The sequence below is a fragment of the Erpetoichthys calabaricus genome, chromosome 3, assembly GCF_900747795.2.
Source record: "Erpetoichthys calabaricus chromosome 3, fErpCal1.3, whole genome shotgun sequence".
In the NCBI taxonomy this organism is placed as follows: Eukaryota; Metazoa; Chordata; class Cladistia; order Polypteriformes; family Polypteridae; genus Erpetoichthys; species Erpetoichthys calabaricus.
In genome coordinates, this window is record NC_041396.2 from 85,051,279 (window position 1) to 85,071,555 (window position 20,277).

Below are 20,277 nucleotides of genomic sequence, written 5' to 3' on the forward strand. Positions count from 1 at the left end.
CGACTCAGGACGTTGTGGGTCGGTGGGGGGAGTACTTCGAAGACCTCCTCAATCCCATTAACATGCCTTCCAATGAGGAAGCAGAGCCTGGGGACTCAGAGGTGGGCTCCCCCATCTCTGGGACTGAGGTCACCGAGGTGGTCAAAAAACTCCTTGGTGGCAGGGCCCCGGGGGTGGATGAGATACGCCCGGAGTTCCTCAAGGCTCTGGATGTTGTAGGACTGTCTTGGCTGACACGCCTCTGCAACATCGCATGGACATCAGGGACAGTGCCTCTGGATTGGCAGACCGGGGTGGTGGTCCCCCTCTTTAAGAAGGGGGATCAGAGGGTGTGTTCCAACTACAGAGGGATCACACTCCTCAGCCTCCCTGGAAAAGTCTATTCAGGGGTCCTGGAGAGGAGGGTCCGTCGGATAGTCGAGCCTCGGATTCAGGAGGAACAGTGTAGTTTTCGTCCTGGTCGCGGAACAGTGGACCAGCTCTATACCCTTAGCAGGGTCCTGGAGGATGCATGGGAGTTTGCCCAACCAGTCTACATGTGTTTTGTGGACTTGGAAAAGGCATTCGACCGTGTCCCTCGGGGAATCCTGTGGGGGGTACTCGCGAGAGTATGGGGTACCGGCCCCCCTGATAAGGGCTGTTCGGTCCCTGTACGATCGGTGCCAGAGCTTGGTCCGCATTGCCGGCAGTAAGACAAACCCGTTTCCAGTGAGAGTTGGACTCCGCCAGGGCTGCCCTTTGTCACCGATTCTGTTCATGACTTTTATGGACAGAATTTCTAGGCGCAGCCAGGGCGTTGAGGGGGTCCGGTTTGGTGGGCTCAGGATTGGGTCACTGCTTTTTGCAGATGATGTTGTCCTGTTTGCTTCATCAGGCCGTGATCTTCAGCTCTCTCTGGATCGGTTCGCAGCCGAGTGTGAAGCGGCTGGGATGAGAATCAGCACCTCCAAATCCGAGACCATGGTCCTCAGCCGGAAAAGGGTGGAGTGCCCTCTCAGGGTTGGTAGCGAGATCTTGCCCCAAGTGGAGGAGTTCAAGTATCTCGGGGTCTTGTTCACGAGTGAGGGAAGAATGGAGCGTGAGATCGACAGACGGATCGGTGCGGCATCCGCAGTAATGCGGGCTCTGCATCAGTCTGTCGTGGTGAAAAAGGAGCTGAGCCGCAAGGCAAAGCTCTCAATTTACCAGTCGATCTATGTTCCTACCCTCACCTATGGTCATGAGCTATGGGTAGTGACCGAAAGAACGAGATCGCGAATACAAGCGGCTGAAATGAGTTTCCTCCGCAGGGTGTCTGGGCTTTCCCTTAAAGATAGGGTGAGAAGCTCAGTTATCCGGGAGGGGCTCAGAGTAGAGCCACTGCTCCTCCGCATCGAGAGGAGTCAGATGAGGTGGCTCGGCATCTGATCAGGATGCCTCCTGGACGCCTCCCTGGTGAGGTGTTCCGGGCACGTCCAACCGGGAGGAGGCCCCAGGGAAGACCCAGGACACGCTGGAGGGACTATGTCTCTCAACTGGCCTGGGAATGCCTTGGGATTCTCCCGGAAGAGCTAGAAGAAGTGGCCGGGGAGAGGGAAGTCTGGGCATCTCTGCTCAAGCTGCTGCCCCCGCGACCCGACCTCGGATAAGCGGGAGACAATGGATGGATGGATGGATGGATGGATGGAATTAAAAAAAAAACACTTTATTTTCCTCCCAGGCAACGCTGGGTATTTCAGCTGGTATATATATATATATATATATATATATATATATATATAATATGTGAATGTATGTATGTATGTATGTCTATATATATATATATATATATATATATATATATATATATATATATATATATATATGTAGATCGGGGTAATTACATTCACGGCATTCGAAGTCTGTGTCACAATCTGATAGTGTGGGTGGTTACCTACCAGGTAACGCTTTGTGGTTGGCCAACAATCTGCTAACATCCGCCACGGTGCCCTCAGTTTGTGAAGAGCAGATCATAGAATGGTTGAAATAGTTTACTGTCAAATAAATGCAAAGAGTACACGACACGTGTTTCGCCCTCATTCTGGGCTCATCAGGTGTACACACTCCACTGCACTCCCTCTCGGGAATCGAACCTCGGACGTCAGCGTCAGAGGCGATGCCCCTAACGTTGCGCCACGGCGTGTGGTTCGTTTATTTGACAGCATGTAGATCGGGGTAATTACATTCACGGCATTCGAAGTCTGTGTACTCTTTGCATTTATTTGACAGTAAACTATTTCAACCATTCTATGATCTGCTCTTCACAAACTGAGGGCACCGTGGCGGATGTTAGCAGATTGTTGGCCAACCACAAAGCGTTACCTGGTAGGTAACCACCCACACTATCAGATTGTGACACAGACTTCGAATGCCGTGAATATATATATATGTAGATATATATATGTAGATATGTATATATATGTGTATATATATGTAGATATGTAAATATATATATGTAGATATATGTGTCTGTGTGTGTGTGTATATATATATATATATATATATATATATATATATATATATAAATGTATGTGTATGTATGCATGTGTATATGTATATGTGTGTGTGTATGTATGTGTGTATATGTATGTGTATATATATGTTGATATGTGTATATATATGTATATATATGTGGATGTATATATATATATATATGTTTATATGTGTATATGTAGATATGTATATATATGTATATGTATATATTTGTTTATGTGTGTGTTTGTGTGTGTGTGTATATATATATATAAATATATGACAGCAACACTCATAACAATGACAACACAATTACATTGACAATCATGTTACGTTATTTTTAAAATGTTTCCTTTTCTTTTTCATAACCTCTTTAACACACTACTTCTCCGCTGCGAAGCGCGGGTATTTTGCTAGTACCTACTAAAAGAGTTTCTATTTATTCTGACAGTTAAGACAAAAAAATAACTTTAATCCCCTATTTTTACCTCAAAGCAGCAAGTTAATGACATAACTAAAAAGTATTAATTGACTATTTCATAAACACAACTGAGTGTCATCATCATATGTATTTAATTTGGTATTATTTTTTTTAATGGTGTCATCTAAGAGCAACATAGAAAAAATAACTGGTCTCAGCACTGAATCCTGACACACTTCATGTCTAGCTGCAAAAGGGAAAAAAGTGTGTACTTTCTTCAGATATTCGACTTAATGGAAACAATTTGATATTGTGAATATGAAGTAAACCAAATAATTTCATACGTTTTAGTTAAAGCATATTGATGGTGGGATTTCCTGTGTTGGGAGAAAAGACTGTAATTTCTGAGAAAGCCTGTTCAACCCACCTAGGCAGTATATTTCTCATATTATGTAAGGATTCCCCTAACCACCCCCTTATCCACTGCATCCACTAAACGGTGTCATCTCTAGACAGAGGAGCAGCTTCAGCGACAGACTGCTGTCACTGTTCTGCTCCATTGACAGACTGAGAAAATCGTTCCTCCCCCAAACTATGCGATTCTTCAGTTCCATCCGGGGGGGAGTAAACGTTAACATTATATAAAGTTATTGTCTGTTTTTTACCTGCATTACAGTAATCCGTCCTCCATTGCGGGGGTTGTGTTCCAGAGCCATCCGCGAAATAAGAAAATCCGCGAAGTAGAAACCATATGTTTATATGGTTATTTTTATATTGTCATGCTTGGGTCACAGATTTGCACAGAAACACAGGAGGTTGTAGAGAGACAGGAACGTTATTCAAACACTGCAAACAAACATTTGTCTCTTTTTCAAAAGTTTAAACTGTGCTCCATGACAAGACAGAGATGACAGTTCCGTCTCACAATTAAAAGAATGCAAACATATCTTCCTCTTCAAAGGAGTACACATCAGGAGCAGATAATGTCAGAGAGATAGAGAAAAGCAAACAAATTAATAGGGCTGTTTGGCTTTTAAGTATGCGAAGCACCGCGGCACAAAGCTGTTGAAGGTGGCAGCTCACACCCCCTCTGTCAGGAGCAGAGAGATAGAGAGAGACAGAGAAAAACAAACAATCGAAAATCAATAAGTGCCCTTCGTGCTTTTAAGTATGCGAAGCACCATGCAGCATGTCGCTTCACGAAGCAGCTGCACAGAAGGTAGCAATGTGAAGATAATCTTTCAGCATTTTTGAGCCTCAGTATCGTCTAGGTGTGCGAACAGCCCCCCTGCTCAATCCCCCTACGTCAGGATCAGAGAAAGTCAGCGCGAGAGAGAGAGAGAAAAGTAAGTTGGGTAGCTTCTCAGCCATCTGCCAATAGCGTCCCTTGTATGAAATCAACTGGGCAAACCAACTGAGGAAGCATGTACCATAAATTAAAAGACCCATTGTCCTCAGAAATCCGCGAACCAGCAAAAAATCCGCGATATATATTTAAATATGCTTACATATAAAATCCGCGATAGAATGAAGCCGCGAAAGGCGAAGCGCAATACAGCGAGGGATTACTGTATTATCAATCTTTAATATTGTTTTTTGTATCAGTAAGGTGCTGCTGGAGTATGTGAATTTCCCCTTGGGATTAATAAAGTATCTATCTATCTATCTATCTATCTATCTATCTATCTATCTATCTATCTATCTATCTATCTATCTATCTATCTATCTATCTATCTATCTATCTATCTATCTATCTATCTATCTATCTATCTATCTATCTATCTATCTATCTATCTCAATAGTGATTCATTTTATTTGTTCAGGGAAGCGTGGCTAACATTGAGCCCTGTTTTGTCTTGGTAGAGTAATATATTACTCTACTTTCCCCTTTTGTATTATTAATATGTAGCCCTTGTCAGAATGCCTCAAATCTCACAGACTTTCCACTGTTTATAAGGTATTATAGTATATAACTTCTCCCCACCTATAACCTCGGGTAATTAGGTGTAGTAAAAGACAAGCAGGAGTTAAGTAACAATTTAAAAAATGTATTATTGGTAATATTCATAAATAATAACAATATGCAAAGTACATTTGAATATTAGCAAACATATAACCTGATAAATGGTGAAGTGTTGTTCAGGCAGCACACATACTTGTTAGTTACTTAAAAATGTCTCTAGTTAAGGCATCATTTGTGGACAGCTTTCTTCAGAACAGGCTGCATGCCTGTCTCAATATGGCTGCCGAGCTGTGCTCTTCATTGTGTTGTCCTTTTCAGTTCATGCATCAGTTTGATAAGAGAGAGAGAGAGTGAGATAAAGCAAGCAAATTTATGGGTATTCTGTCCAACCCCTACAGCCAATAGTGTGTCATGGTACTTAAAGGTTTTTGATACAAGCCAATTCCAAACAGCCATGCTTCAGACCAATGGGGCAAAGAACATCTTGACACTTGCCATCCCCCAAAACCATATGTTAAGGTAAAGCTTGGCAGTTAGGAAGCCTGGCTTTGTGTGGGGTTTTAGAGACTTCAGAGAAACATTTACCAAACTTGTTTCAGGCACTTCCCCCAACTCTTTCGTAAAATTAACTTTCCTGACTTAGTTTTGCCTAAGTTACAAATGTAGAGAAAAGCCAAGCAAAATGACACCTTTTATTGGCTAACTAAAAAGATTACAATATGCAAGCTTTCGAGGCAGCTCAGGCCCCTTCTTCAGGCAAGATGTTTCTTTTCATTCAGAGGCTGAATGTTTCTTGACTGTGGGAAGTCTTTTAATAAGTACTGCAATTCATTTAGTCAAAAGAAATATGTGCCACGCAGCAGCACACAGTTTAACAATCATTTGTTAAATATGTTGTGTTTACAAAATCTTTATTCGAAGCTTAATTTAATCATCATGTATTCGTAGTACAGTGAAATTATTACTTGACCAGTGATGGCAAAACAATACCTATTCCAAAAAATACATTAACATAAGTACTGTAGAATGCAACATATAGAGACATTTCTGTGATCTTATTTGTACATTTTATAAATGAGTTGTAGGTGTTGAGTGCCCTTATGACATGTGGGTAGACACCACCCCTGAATCTACTGATGGAGTTTTGTTTACTCCTGCACCTGAATATGAGCTAAAAATTTGCATTACAGTAATCTGTCGCTATATCGCGCTTCAACTTTCGCGGCTTCACTCTATCGCAGATTTTATATGTAAGCATATTTAAATATATATCGCAGATTTTTTGCTGGTTCGCGGATTTCTGCGGACAATGGGTCTTTTAATTTCTGATACACGCTTCCTCAGTTGGTTTGTCCAGTTGATTTCATACAGGGGACGCTATTGGCAGATGGCTGAGAAGCTACCCAACCACAGCGCGTATTATGTATTAAATAAAACTCCTCAAATATATTGTGAGCACGGGGGCTGTTCGCACCCCTAGTGGACACGGCCGCTCCTCAAAAAACGCTGAAAGATTACCTTCTCCCTTCTTTGCTGGGCTTACAAGTGGCTGCTTTGCAAGCGATATGCTTCCCGCATGGTGCTTCGCATACTTAAAAGATCAAACAGCACGTATTGATTTTTGATTGTTTGCTTTCCTCTCTCTCTCTCTCTCTCTGACGGAGGGGGTGTGAGCAGAGGGGCTGTTCACATACTGGCATAGAGGATACGGACGCTCCTCTAAAAAATGCTGAAAAATGCTTGCTCCCTTCCTCGCAGCTACTTTGTCCGGCGGTGCTTCGCATACTTAAAAGCCAAACAGCCCTATTGATTTTTGACTGTTTGCTTTTTTCTCTCTCTCTCTCTCTCTCTCTCTCTCTCTGACGCGCACTCCTTTGAAGAGGAAGATATGTGTGCATTCTTTTAATTGTGAGACAGAACTGTCATCTCTGTCTTGTCATGGAGCACAGTTTAAACTTTTGAAAAAGAGAAAAATGGTTGTTTGCAGTGTTTGAATAACGTTCCTGTCTCTCTACAACCTCCTGTGTTTCTGTGCAAATCTGTGACCCAAGCATGACAATATAAAAATAACCATATAAACATATGGTTTCTACTTCGCGGATTTTCACCTTTCGCGGGGGGGTCTGGAACGCAACCCCCGCGATGGAGGAGGGATTACTGTATATTTATGCTATAACTGCTAAAATAAATATAAGAAAATAGCTGAAAATTGTTACTTTAATGCAGTCTAAAATAACACACTATAGCTAAAGCAGTAGGTTATATGCACTATTAAATACAGAATTGCTTAAAATGTCTCTTGATGTGGTGTGTACTGGGAAATGGGGTTTACTTTTCTGCACTGCACAAAAGATTAATTTACAAATATGGTGTTCCAAGTCTTTAAACGTTTTAATTCACTAAATTTTAAAAACTGTCAAAGTTTTATTTCAGTCATCATTTAATTTATTTATTAAAGAGCATTGCTGCATTTTCATTTCTGTCTTAACCAATTCTGCCCAACCCATCAAATCTTCTGTCATATCGTTCCCCATTTATATTATCATGTTTCCCTCTTACCGCTACATTACTACTTAGTTACTTTACCTATTTCCACCTCCACTTGGGTCCACTATTTTGTGTTCTTTGTTGTTAAGTACATTTGGCACTATTTGTACCCTAAACCTTTGCACAAAAAAAGGTTTCCCAGGTTCTGTCAACATTGTGATTGGTTTCCGATTTTCTGTTCCTCTCTTCAAGGTGATGGTTCAAGGCACTGGGAGAGACATTGCAGTGCCATGGAAATTCGAGAGCAGTGGGTAAACAAGAGTCTGCAGAATTTCAAGTGGAATGCTGAAGGTCCAACCAGGTACATGGATGGTACCCCTTTGGGAGCCAGAGAGTCTCCAAGCAGTCAGCCTTCTCGCTCTCATGGTCAGTCTGGATTCATTTCATCTGTACTATTAAACTTTACATTGCCTTTACTAATACAGGATGAAGACATCACAGAGTACTTTTTCCATTAAATAATGGAACTGAAGTTGCACGCTTCTCACTATTCTTTAATATAGAGCCAAACTAATAATTTATGTGAAGTTTTTTTAGTTAATTTCTGATATGTTGCTTGTTTTTGAGCTATGGTTTCTATATTCTTCCTCACCCTTTCATGCTCCATTGCTGACTCTTCTTCTGGTACTTCCTGTCCTCTGGCAGTTATTTTCAAGTTTTTGTGTCGCCTACCTTGATTATATTTCTCTTGTTGTTGACCCTCTTGAACCTGTGACTTAATACGTATTTTCTAACTGCTACTAAATTCATAGCATGTACACAACAGATCAGTCTAGACTGGACCACATCAAACCTCATCACTATAATTTGTTGTTTGTTGCTGAACTTAAAATTAATTTCTTTTTGTGTGTGTGTGTGTGTGACAGGTTGGTAATGACTAGTCTGATTTTTCAGAAGACACTTGTCTTTCAGTTTAATTTAAGCAACAATGTGCACAGACTAAAGAAATAACATTTATTCACGGTTAAAAGTCACTTTTTCAAAAAATAATTTTATGATTTTAAACTCTCGGTTATCATAGTGTACTGTCCAATAATTGCAAAACAGTAAATGTCTGTAAAATGAATCTTTGAAGTGAGCAGAGGAAAACTTGTTACTTTTAGAATATTTAACTAGTCTCTGCAATCCCAGGTAACTGATGTCACATTTGTCATTTGGTTGTAATCTTTAATGCTTTATTTACTAATGTAGTGGAATCGTGAGAGTATTAAAATGTGAACAAAGCTTCTAAAATATTAGCAATCAACATTATACAGTAATTTTATATTCAGAGTCAAGGTTAATAAAATCAATTTATTAAAAATAGAAAGACAGAGGAGATGTACAGTAACACATTTGCAGATGATTCTCACTTTGTAATTTTTTTTAACTTTTCTCATTCATATCTTTCACTGAAGATTGTTTTTGGCCTGTTTTCTCATATTTAGATTTACGTTCTCATTAATGTAAAATTCTAATTTTGTAAGCAATTTAGTTTAAATCTCTTTGGGAGTTTCTGAACATGCCTTTTGATAGATTATTTGCATGCAGTTATAGTTGTTGGTTTTCTGCAACTGGTGTAATTGATATTCTGTTCTTGATTCTTGATTTAGCTGTAGTAGCAGTTGTAGTATTGTCAGATTATAAACAGCTTTGAATGTCTTTACACTGTTGATGCCTAATATTGATTAACATGTACTATTTTTCCCAACATTCTGTTATAATTGTCACAAACAACATCTGCTTGTGATTACCACAGAGATGTGCTGTACTAATATTGGCACTAATCAGAAGAGTTTTCTTGCTCTCTGTCTCTCTTTCTTTCATTACTAAGCCTCTTACATTCCACTGACTTTTTTGTGCATTCCATAATATTATTTTGGACATTATAATGAAATAATGTTAAATTATTTCCTGTAAAATATACTGTAAATATGTATAGTCCCATCCTTCTCCTCTTTTTTTATTGCCTTTAAAGAATATTTCAACTTTCGTTAACGATCTGACTAAATTAAACACTCTTTCCCAGACAATTCATCTTTGAGATTTCTTTGTTTTACACAAATATTCATATATGTCAGTCTACCACAGGATTTCTAACCCTCACTAATTTTGATTTGGTCCAGAATGTTAATCTTCTTATCCTCTCCCATTTTCACCTGGGACATGGTGTACAAACCTAGCTTAATCTTACTCATGGCAGTGATTTTAAACTTTCAGACCACAGAAACATATTTCTTATAGTCCCCTTCTTTTTTCCCAATTTTTATATGCAAGTGTCACTTTTAATGCAGAAACCTTAAACAGTTCTGATTTTCAATCCTTTTTTAATCTATTTTTGTTCACTTTCTGACATTTTCAATTCCCATAGCAATCTACATCAGTGTTAATTGTTGACCACTACCACTCATCCTTCCTCTCAGCATTAAATAAAAAATCTCCCATAAAATCACCTAGAGAAGTTTCTTTAAGTGTCTAACTCTTTGGAATAAATTGTAGTATAAAGTCTACAAAAAAGTGAAAGATGATGTCTTTCTCTGATCCCAGAAGACTTCTACAGAAGGTAACTTCTGCCAAAAATACAAATGACGGCAGAGTGTTTGCCATACTCGGGTGACAACCTGACAACTCGAGTATTTTGTTTTCATTGTTTAATTAGCTACTTCAGCATTCACGCTACTCTTCTACCAATTCTTCACTTTCCTCTGTAATAAACTTGTATTTCTTCCTTCTTTCCAGTCCTCTTATTTGACACGTTAAACAAGCATACCTGGGTATTTACTGTGGATTCAACAACAGCAGGTCAATTTTTGGCCTTCTCCTTTTCTGTATTTACATGCTTCTCCTAGGGCATGTAATTAATAGCTTAGGTGTTTGTTGAAAGTGTGTCTCTCGATGATCCCCCAGTACATAACTTGACTTGAAGAAATTAAAATTTAGATTTATCTTTAATAAGCTGCAAAAAAGTACAAATTGCAATAAATTACAGTAAATCCCAATTTTAAAAAGTGAATACATTTTCCATTAATCTAGGTAATGATACATCCATTAATCTACTGTAGATAATAATACAGTCATATCTTTCTTTCCTGTGAGGGATCTTGCAGTCATTTTTTTTTATTTTCCCCTTTGTTAATCCACTTGAGTAAATCATACAAAATACAATTTACAGTATTTCCTCCACTTTTTCTGCATCTCCCATATTCACACATCCATATCATGTTTTGTAACAGAAAAGCTTGTATATGCAACAATCCGTATTTTTAAAACTCTTTTAGTAGGTACCACTTTTAATCTGTTATGTCAGCTCCTCTTACTACACATCTCCTTTGCTGCTTTTAATACTTATTGATATTTTGTTTTGTCACAGATGGGGAGTCAACACAAATGTTCTTTCCGTCTGACTCTATACCTCCATGGAAGAGGCTACGGTGCAGTTGTGTGGTACTCCGAGTAGATGACCTTGACATCCATCAGGTAGCTATTGTATATACCTGTATTTTCAATTAAGGTTTTAATGTGTGCAGTAAGTTCTTACTGTCTGAATTTGGGAAACATATAAGAATGAAGCTGTCCTTTTAAATCAGTCATCTATCCTAAATTGAAATAGAATACAAATGACTATACCTGCCCTTCTTGATAGGTGTCCACTGGGGGCCGCCATAGTAAGAAGACGCGTGCTTTAGTTTCCTGTGACAGGAAGTCTCTGCAGCTCCCAGACAATGTACCTGCCATCTATGTCCAGTTCACAGAATACTACTTGCCTGATTACCCTCAGTTTCCAGGTAAGTATCCAGGATAGCTTTAAGTAGAAGTCCCTGAATCAGGAGAGTGATGTGGTAACCAGGGCCGGCACCACCACTAAAGCAAATTAGGCATTCGCCTAGGATGCAGATCATAAGTGGGGTGATCCCAGCCACGTGGGTTAGGAATCTAAGAATTTTTTGATTTGGTTTTCTATCATCTTCACTAATTAATGATAATTTTGAGAGTACTTTTCAATACCTTCCTGTCACGGTTCTACCTATCAGACTTGAATAAAAGTAAATTAATGGATTTTATTGTTAACAGGAATATTGTAGAAATGGATATTTGGTTGTATCTAAACAGGAAAGACAGACAAGGCAAAAACGTACAACATAGAATCTTTTTCTAAACAATCTATAGGTCTGCTGGTTTAGTTTCTACTTGATTTTGCAAGCTATTTACTTGTATTAGTATATGCTCTGCTGATGAGCTGTTTACTTTGTGTCTGCAAGATGAATAAAGTAGAATATCATCGAAAATATCATCAACTTTTCGATGGTATTCTAATTTATTGAGATGCACCTGTATTACAGAAAAAAACTATTATTAATGTTTCCAAGGAGAACGGAGATAACAGATCTAATACAATATATTTCAATGGGAGCACATGCTGAACAATAGCAAATATACAGTTAGGTCTATAAATATTTGGACAGAGACAACTTTTTTCTAATTTTGGTTCTGTACATTACAACAATGAATTTTAAATGAAACAACTCAGATGCAGCTGAAGTGTAGACTTTCAGCTTTAATTCATTGGGGTGAAAAAAACGATTCCATAAAAATGTGAGGCAACTAAAGCATTTTTTTAAACACAATCCCTTCATTTCTGGGGCTCAAAAGTAATTGGACAATTGACTCAAAGGCTATTTCATGGGCAGGTGTGGGCAAGTCCATTGTTATGTCATTATCAATTAAGCAGATAGAAGGCCTGGTGTTGATTTGAGGTGTGTTGCTTGCATGTGGAAGATTTTGCTGTGAACAGACAACATGCGGTCAAAGGAGCTCTCCATGCAGGTGAAAGAAGCCATCCTTAAGCTGCGAAAACAGAAAAAACCCATCCGAGAAATTGCTACAATATTACGAGTGCAACATCTACAGTTTGGTACATCCTGGGAAAAAGCAAGCACTGGTGAACTCAGCAACGCAAAAAGACCTGGACGTCTACGGAAGACAACAGTGGTGGATGATCGCAGAATCATTTCCATGGTGAAGATAACCCCTTCACAACAGCCAACCAAGTGAACAACACTCTCCAGGGGGTAGGCGTATCGATATCCAAGTCTACCATAAAGAGAAGACTGCATGAAAGTAAATACAGAGGGTACACTGCAAGGTGCAAGCCACTCATAAGCCTCAAGAATAGAAAGGCTAGATTGGACTTTGCTAAAGAACATCTAAAAAAGCCAGCACAGTTCTGGAAAAACATTCTTTGGACAGATGAAACCAAGATCAACCTCTACCAGAATGATGGCAAGAAAAAAGTATGGAGAAGGCGTGGAACAGCTCATTATCCAAAGCATACCACATCATCTATAAAACACGGTGGAGGCAGTGTGATGGCTTGGGCGTGCATGGCTGCCAGTGGCACTGGGACACTAGTGCTTATTGATGATGTGACACAGGACAGAAGCAGCTGAATGAATTCTGAGGTGTTCAGAGACATACTGTCTGCTCAGATCCAGCTAAATGCAGTCAAATTGATTGGGTGGCGTTTCATTATACAGATGGACAATGACCCAAAACATACAGCCAAAGCAACCCAGGAGTTTATTAAAGCAAAGAAGTGGAAAATTCTTGAATGGCCAAGTCAGTCACCTGATCTTAACCCAATTGAGCATGCATTTATTTCACTTGTTGAAGACTAAACTTCAGACAGAAAGGCCCACAAACAAACAGCAACTGAAAGCCGCTGCAGTAAAGGCCTGGCAGAGCATTAAAAAGGAGGAAACCCAGCATCTGGTGATGTCCATGAGTTCAAGACGTCAGGCTGTCATTGCCAGCAAAGGGTTTTCAACCAAGTATTACAAATGAACATTTTATTTCCAGTTATTTAATTTGTCCAATTACTTTGGAGCCCCTGAAATGAAGGGATTGTGTTCAAAAAATGCTTTAGTTGCCTCACATTTTTATGCAATCGTTTTGTTCACCCCACTGAATTAAAGCTGAAAGTCTGCACTTCAACTGCATTTGAGTTGTTTTATTTAAAATTCATTGTGGTAATGAACAGAACCAAAATTAGAAAAAAGTTGTGTCTGTCCAAATATTTATGGACCTAACTGTAAAAAAAAAAATCCGAGTTAATTGTGTTTTACAATCCATTTAATCACCTGTATTTATGTTAAAATGTTATTAAGTTAACCTGTTTCAGAAAATGGAATTTGTGCAAATGAAAACAAGCTTTTGAATTGAAGACCTGCCGCCTTCCACATTTATCGGTCTTGAGCGATTTCCAGTAGTAGCTCATTCTTTGGCTAACATGGAACTTCACATCATATGAACATTGCAGAGTACAGTCTGAGATAGGAGTACAATTAGTCATTAAAAGTTAAAGACAACAGAGTGAAAATAGTATCAGGTGGAAGGTTGGTGTCATATTTGTGCATATCCAAGGTGTTTCAAGAATTCTTCAAAGAAGAATCAGTGCAGTTTCTCAAACGGTCAAAAAATTTAGATATGCTTTGCTGTGGTTTAAAGACCAATTCAAAAGCTCCATCCTGTTTAAAAGTGCTTCTTTTTAATGCAAGGAAGTATTTTTTGGAAGTTATTTATTTAACAATATTTTAACCAAAATACAGTACATGTGTTTGTAGTTTTTTAAGCATATAGTTGGATACATGACATGTAGATTACATGATACAAGTAACCTAAGAATTTTTTCATGAGCGTTTTCATATTGTTTGCTGTTTTCAAGCATTGGCCCTCATTAATGTCAATTTTATCAGGAACTTTATCTCCTTTCTCAGAGGTAACATTAGAATAAAATTTTTTCTGCAACCATCATTACAAAAAACACAAGGTAAATAACATTTTTGAGTAGCATATTCTTTTAACTCAACAATAAAAAATATTGGTTATTATTATTTTATATATCTTGAGTGCCGTTCTTAACTCCGAGCCAAAGCCTGAAAGCAGGTAGTGTAAATGCAGTACAACATACACTATCGGTCAAATGTTTTAGAACACCTCATTTTTTTCAGTTTTTCAGTTGAAATGCAATGAATGACCTAAAATGATGAACAAGTAAGCAGTAAACTGCCAGAGGTTTAACTTTAAAGTTTAGGTTAGGAAAAACTGAAAAAATTTAATTTCTGAATATTACAAACGGACCTTCTTCAGGGAACAACCAACAGATTTTCTGCTGCAATCAAAGTAAATTAAGCCTTGCAAGTTGAAACAAACAAATTTACAAACTTGTGTTGATTACTTAAAAACACTCTGTCTGTCTTAAAGAAGAGTTGGAACAGACTGTGTTACTACACCCTATGAAGTACCACTTGGCCAATATTACACTGACATAGAACAAATAAACAATGGCAAATAAAAAAACAAATCAAGGAATCATTAAGTGTGCCATATTTTGATCGGTAGTGTATACAAGTTGACTGAAACTGCCTTCTTTTGGGTACCAGTCAGAGTATACTTCTTTGACATACATTGGTGCATGAACGTGCCTATTGGTATTTGCAAGTAGTCTTTTTGTTAACCATAGAATTAAATGATATAGGCCCAGAAATTTGTCCTACGTTTTTACACACTGCGCCTCTTGGTCTATATAAAATGGCATTTAAATACAACTTCATGTTATTGAAAAGAAGTGCAGAGAAATAGCTTATTACTGTCCTCTAGTCATTTGCCAACGTTTCAGCTGTACCAGATGTAGGTTGTAACAAGATTCCAGTACTGAGTAAAAGGTAGGAAAGTACAAGGTGAGCCAAAAAGAAGTACCACATTTCAAATGTTTATTCTACAAAAATGCTACAAGATAAAATAAATTTCATTAAGACACAAGAAACAGTAACAAAATAGGTTGTTTTCATTGTGTTTTAAAAATGATGTCTTCAAGGTAGTGGCCATTATTAGAGATAAACTCTGCAAGATGATTTCTGAATGCTCGCATGACTCATTTGGCCATTTCAAGGGGAATAGCAGTGATTTTGTGGCAAATAGCGTCCTTGAGGGCTTCAAGGTTTTGAAGTCGGTGTGTGTATACCTTCGACTTGAGATAGCCCCACAAGAAGAAATTGCACTGAGCGAGATCAGGCGAATATGAAGGCCACCCGACATTGCAGCGCAGGGAGATCAGCTTCCCCAGAAACATCTCCCGCAAAACTTGCATGGATCTCCATGCTGTATGAGCTGTTGCTCCATCCTGTTGAAACCAAGCATCCACCACATCCATCACATCCATTTGTTCCAGATGGGGCCACAAAAAGTTCTCGAGCATTTCAATGTAATGTTCTGAAGCGACGGTGACCGTTGCTCCCCCATCCTCAAAAACATAAGGGCCCACAATGCCAAATTCTGCAACACACTCCAAACTGTAACATGCTCACTGTGCAGGGGTCATGATGAATTTCACGAGGGTTGGTTTCAGCCCAATAGCAAAAATTTTTCTTATTTACGCAACCATTCAAATGGAAATATGCCTCATCACTGCATATGACGATGGCATCTTGATGAACAGTTTGCAGAATATTTGCGCTCAAGTCTCTGTGGCTGTCCCAGTCTCTGTCAGTGAGTTCCTGCACTACCATCATTTTGTATGGATGGAAATTAAGGTCCTCAGGCAAAATCCTCCAGAGACATGTTGAAAATGTCTAAGGCAGAAGCATGTTTGCACTGAATTTCTAGGAGACTGCAAAACTGATGCTCTTACAGCTTGGATGTTTTCAGGCATTTATACAGTCTGAGGACGGCCTGGAGATTTTCTGTTCAATGTTGTACCCATCTGTCTAAATTTAGCGACCCACTGAAGAATTGTTTTCCAATTTGGGACATCACTGTTAGGAGGAATGCTGAAGTGCGTTCAGAAGGCATGTTGCATAGTGATGATGGATTTGTTGTTTTTGAAGAATGCTCCAACAGTGAAAGCATGGTGCACACGGACCAAGCCATGTTGCAGACTGAAAACTAAAAGGGATCACCTATCAAAGGACCCCCACCCCAACCCAGTCGGCTGCCTCTACCTCGTGCAATGACTTTGAGAAATGTGGTACTTTATTTTAGCTCACCCTCAACTTCACAATCTTTAGTCCAGTCTGAAAATGCAGATTGTAAATAGAGTTTCATTAGAAAAGTTCTTGTGTGTCATTAAGCAATAAGGGTAATGTCGACTTGATATGAGTACGAAGGAGACAGGAGTGTAGATATGCCACAAAGAAATAAGACAGGATGTCGTTTCCAATTCGTGGTCATCTATCACAGTTTTGCCTCATGATTGTTAGTCTCCTAACTTTGGTGAAGTCCACTACACTTTGCCATTTCCTGTTTCTCTATGTATGAGAATCAAGGCTGGCTGTTAATGTTGCAGTCAGTTCTCTGGCATTATAAACAAACAGTACAAGGAATATGAAGTTTAACAGTCACAAGGTGAAAAACTTGAATTCTTAAGGTCAGATAAAATGTTGTAGCTATAATCTTTGTAAACCTCTAGTGACAGGCAAGATATGCAAATCATGTATTTAATTTCTTTATTCATTTTTTTTTATCTTAATCTTAATCTGCCTTCATTCATTCCTTTCTGCAGACATGCTCTTATGCTAGACTTATTAAAGAAATTACACTTAACTTTGAAATCAATTAATTTGTGTCAATGAACATCCCATAGTTACATATTACATATGCTTGTGGAGCAGTCTTTTAAAATCTGTTTTCATCTTACAAAAAAGGGAGGACGGTCTTTGCCCCTCAAAGGTGTTTTAGCCATTCTCACTATATACACGCTTTAAAGCAGTCGTTTAACCTCCTCATCTCAGAAGTGATTGTAGAATATTGATGTCTTCCTCTTAAACATCCTTGGGGAAAAATTTCTCTTTCCTTTTATAAATAAAATTTGTGAATGTAATGTATAGAGATTCATGGGCCATTGCAGGGTCATCATAGCCACTCATTCCTTCGGGGTGAAACTTTTCCAGTAATGAAATTCTACAGTCATCTGTCATGGTATTTAGTTATTTATTTATTGAGTAATTCTAAGATTTATGGGAAAAACTGTGAGGAAAGCATATAAACCTCAGTCTTAATATAGCCTATGCACGAAAAATGCTCCCCTCATTTTGGAAAAAAAAAAAAATATATAGCCATGCTAGGTTTTATTTTAAAATCATTTCAATCATTTACATTTCTAGTTTTCTCATTTGGTTTTATGTGAATTAGCTTTAGCATCATTACAAAACAGTGTTCTTCGCTTAACCCTTATGGCTTCTTTGGGTCAAATTAGACCCATTTTGTGTTTGAAATCAGTAAAAGCTCACTAAATTTTATCAATTCAGGAAGAAGACTTGTGATTTTTTCCTAAAGTTAAACATCTTATAATTTGTACATCTTCTAAAAAATATTTATTTTACCATGTCTTTTTGGTCAGTTATGTCACCCATACTTTCATTTTTGACAGCCTTTAGAGGAGTTTGTTTATTCACCACCCATAAAAACATCCTAAAAATAATCTTTTATCTTATCTAATCTTAAAGGCTTTTAGTCCAGTGCTGTAACTTTAAAAGAAGCAAAAAAAAAAGGTTTCCACTGCATTTAAGGTACTTTATTTTCTCACAAACCATTAAACTATCCTAAATGTTATATGTTCTAAAACTTAGGATCATTGGTACTACAAGTAACGATGGTCCACCAATTAATATTGGTTTGTTGTGATACTTTTTGTATCCAAGGCACCTAAAAGAGGTGTCAAAAATCAGGTCAAAACAGACTTATAAGAGAACAAACCCTGTTAAATGTACTTCGCCTTGAGTTTGGCAAAAACTCAGAAATGTTCAGAAATTTTGGTGAACTATGCAAAATGCATTGAACTCAATGAAGAAGGAGAAACTGGGGCAGTTTTGCGTGCATTATGCTGGTGCAATAATCTTTTAAGTGAGTCTGAGGGCTCAGAAATTGTAGTGAGTTGTGAGGCACCACTGCTAACCATTGCACCATCTGACCTTGCTGAGGTAAAATTGTACTCAGAGTCCACAATACTTTGAATTCTTTATCCCTCTTTGCATTTCACAAGCTTGTGTCACTATTAGTAACACCCACAGAGCCTGTGATGCAAGGGATCAGCATGATATACTAGGTTGGGCTCTCCCTGTCACTGCCTGATCTATGCTACATAGCAAGGAGCATAATATACTTTATCCAGCATTGAAGAGACAATGTGCAATGAATCTTTGCAGAACAATGAAGTATTTTCATAATCTCATTATGTTCAGCTAATGTACACGTCAAATGACAATACTGCAAGTGTTTTGTTTTATTTTTTTAAAAGCTTGCAGACTGCAAATCCAGCTGGAGTACTGGGCTGAGTTTCCCAAAAGTATTGCAACACTAAGAATAGTCTAAACTTCCTCTTAAGATCGATCATAAATTTAAGATTGTTTCTCAAACCCCATTGCAACTAAACTAGCATGTTAAATGTTCTGAGGCTGTGGCTAGTTTTAATTTCACTAACATGTTTTGTGTATTGCAATTTGTGTGGAGAAGCGATAAAAGAATGAAAATTGAAGGACAGGAACTGGGGATTGATATGTTTGGATATAGTACAGCAGCAATAAAGAAAGCCCACCCAGAAGAACATGTATTGAATTATGTGTCTGTGTCTCTGACCACCACCTCATGAATCCAAAACTTAAACATTATTTAAATGAAATAGTGGATTGTAACTGATACCTCTGGGAGCCTACTTATACCTGCTGTAAATGTTGATTGCACTGAGTGTACAGGTTATTTTGCAGTCAGTAAGAACCTTTTACAGATATTGTGGCACAGTATCTTGGGATTACCTATTATGTCTTCATCTGAGCCAATTCGACAGTGTGTCAGAAGACATTTGTTGGTGGACAGCTACTGAGTGATGTCCCATTTGTGCATACCTGTTGACATCTGTAAATAATCATTAGATGAGTACTGAAGAGGAATAATATACAGCACAATTGTGGCTCCATGGTGGAATGCAAGGTATAGCTATAGTTAATGTTTATGTAAAATGCAGTTTTGCTGTCTTTAGAAGTAGTAGTGTGTGTATTTGTTTTGTTTTTGCATTACACTCAAATTATTTTCTATATATTTGAGAAATGTATGCATTGTGTACTGTCCAAAGGAGTATGGGAATTTTAATGCATAATTGTGTTTATTTGCTTAATTTAATGGTTGTGAAAGCAAAAACAAACTAAATAAGTATAACTTAATATTTAGATTGAAATTAGAAATTGCCACCAGGCTTTCCAGGTGCTGTCTCTGTGTCAGAAAGGAAGTAAAATAGGTTGTGATGTGCAGGCTTATTCTCTTCTTGTCTCTTCCCACTTTTGCTTTTGTCTCTGTTGGAAAGGGTGCTGTATGTTTTAATAAACAACATCAGTCTCCTGTCAACTAAAAAAGGAAACGGCTGTTCTTTAGAAAAGCATGATTTTCTTTTATGGCATGTGCTTATCATTTCTTCAGTATTATTTATTTGATTGCCCTGGAATACCAATTATGAAAACATGTAACGATATTAATGTAATTCGATTACTTTTCAGTGGACTAGCAATTTTTTTTTTCTTTGTAGGTGACATTAGATGCAGGGTTAACAAAGTAGAACTTTAGTCTTACTTGTAAATTAGCTGCTTAAGAAGAGTTTTTGGAAACACAGTAAAAAGCAGCTCAAATGTTCTGTACGCGCATCATAAAATTGCTTGTTTATAGATAATATTAATTTCTGTGGGAAGCAGAACTACGATCGGGTTAGTGATATTCACATATTTGCGCATACACCGTAATTTACTCATACATGCGTGACACAGATCGGGCAGTGCCATAACATGTGGGGTGGAGTTTGCATGCATGAAAGTTCTGCGCATGTGCAATGTAAATTAGG

General features: G+C 38.1%; 1 protein-coding gene across 1 annotated transcript in view; it reads left to right on the forward strand.

Annotated features, from left to right (window-relative positions):
* The window catches only part of bltp3a (bridge-like lipid transfer protein family member 3A), an 83,912-nt gene that overhangs the window by 42,465 nt on the left and 21,170 nt on the right, over positions 1 to 20,277 (forward strand). Inside the window, exons 10-12 of the mRNA XM_051924630.1 lie at positions 7,614 to 7,787; positions 10,771 to 10,877; positions 11,044 to 11,185. Coding sequence (XP_051780590.1) covers positions 7,614 to 7,787; positions 10,771 to 10,877; positions 11,044 to 11,185 — 423 coding nt within the window. The remainder of the gene's footprint in view (positions 1 to 7,613; positions 7,788 to 10,770; positions 10,878 to 11,043; positions 11,186 to 20,277) is intronic.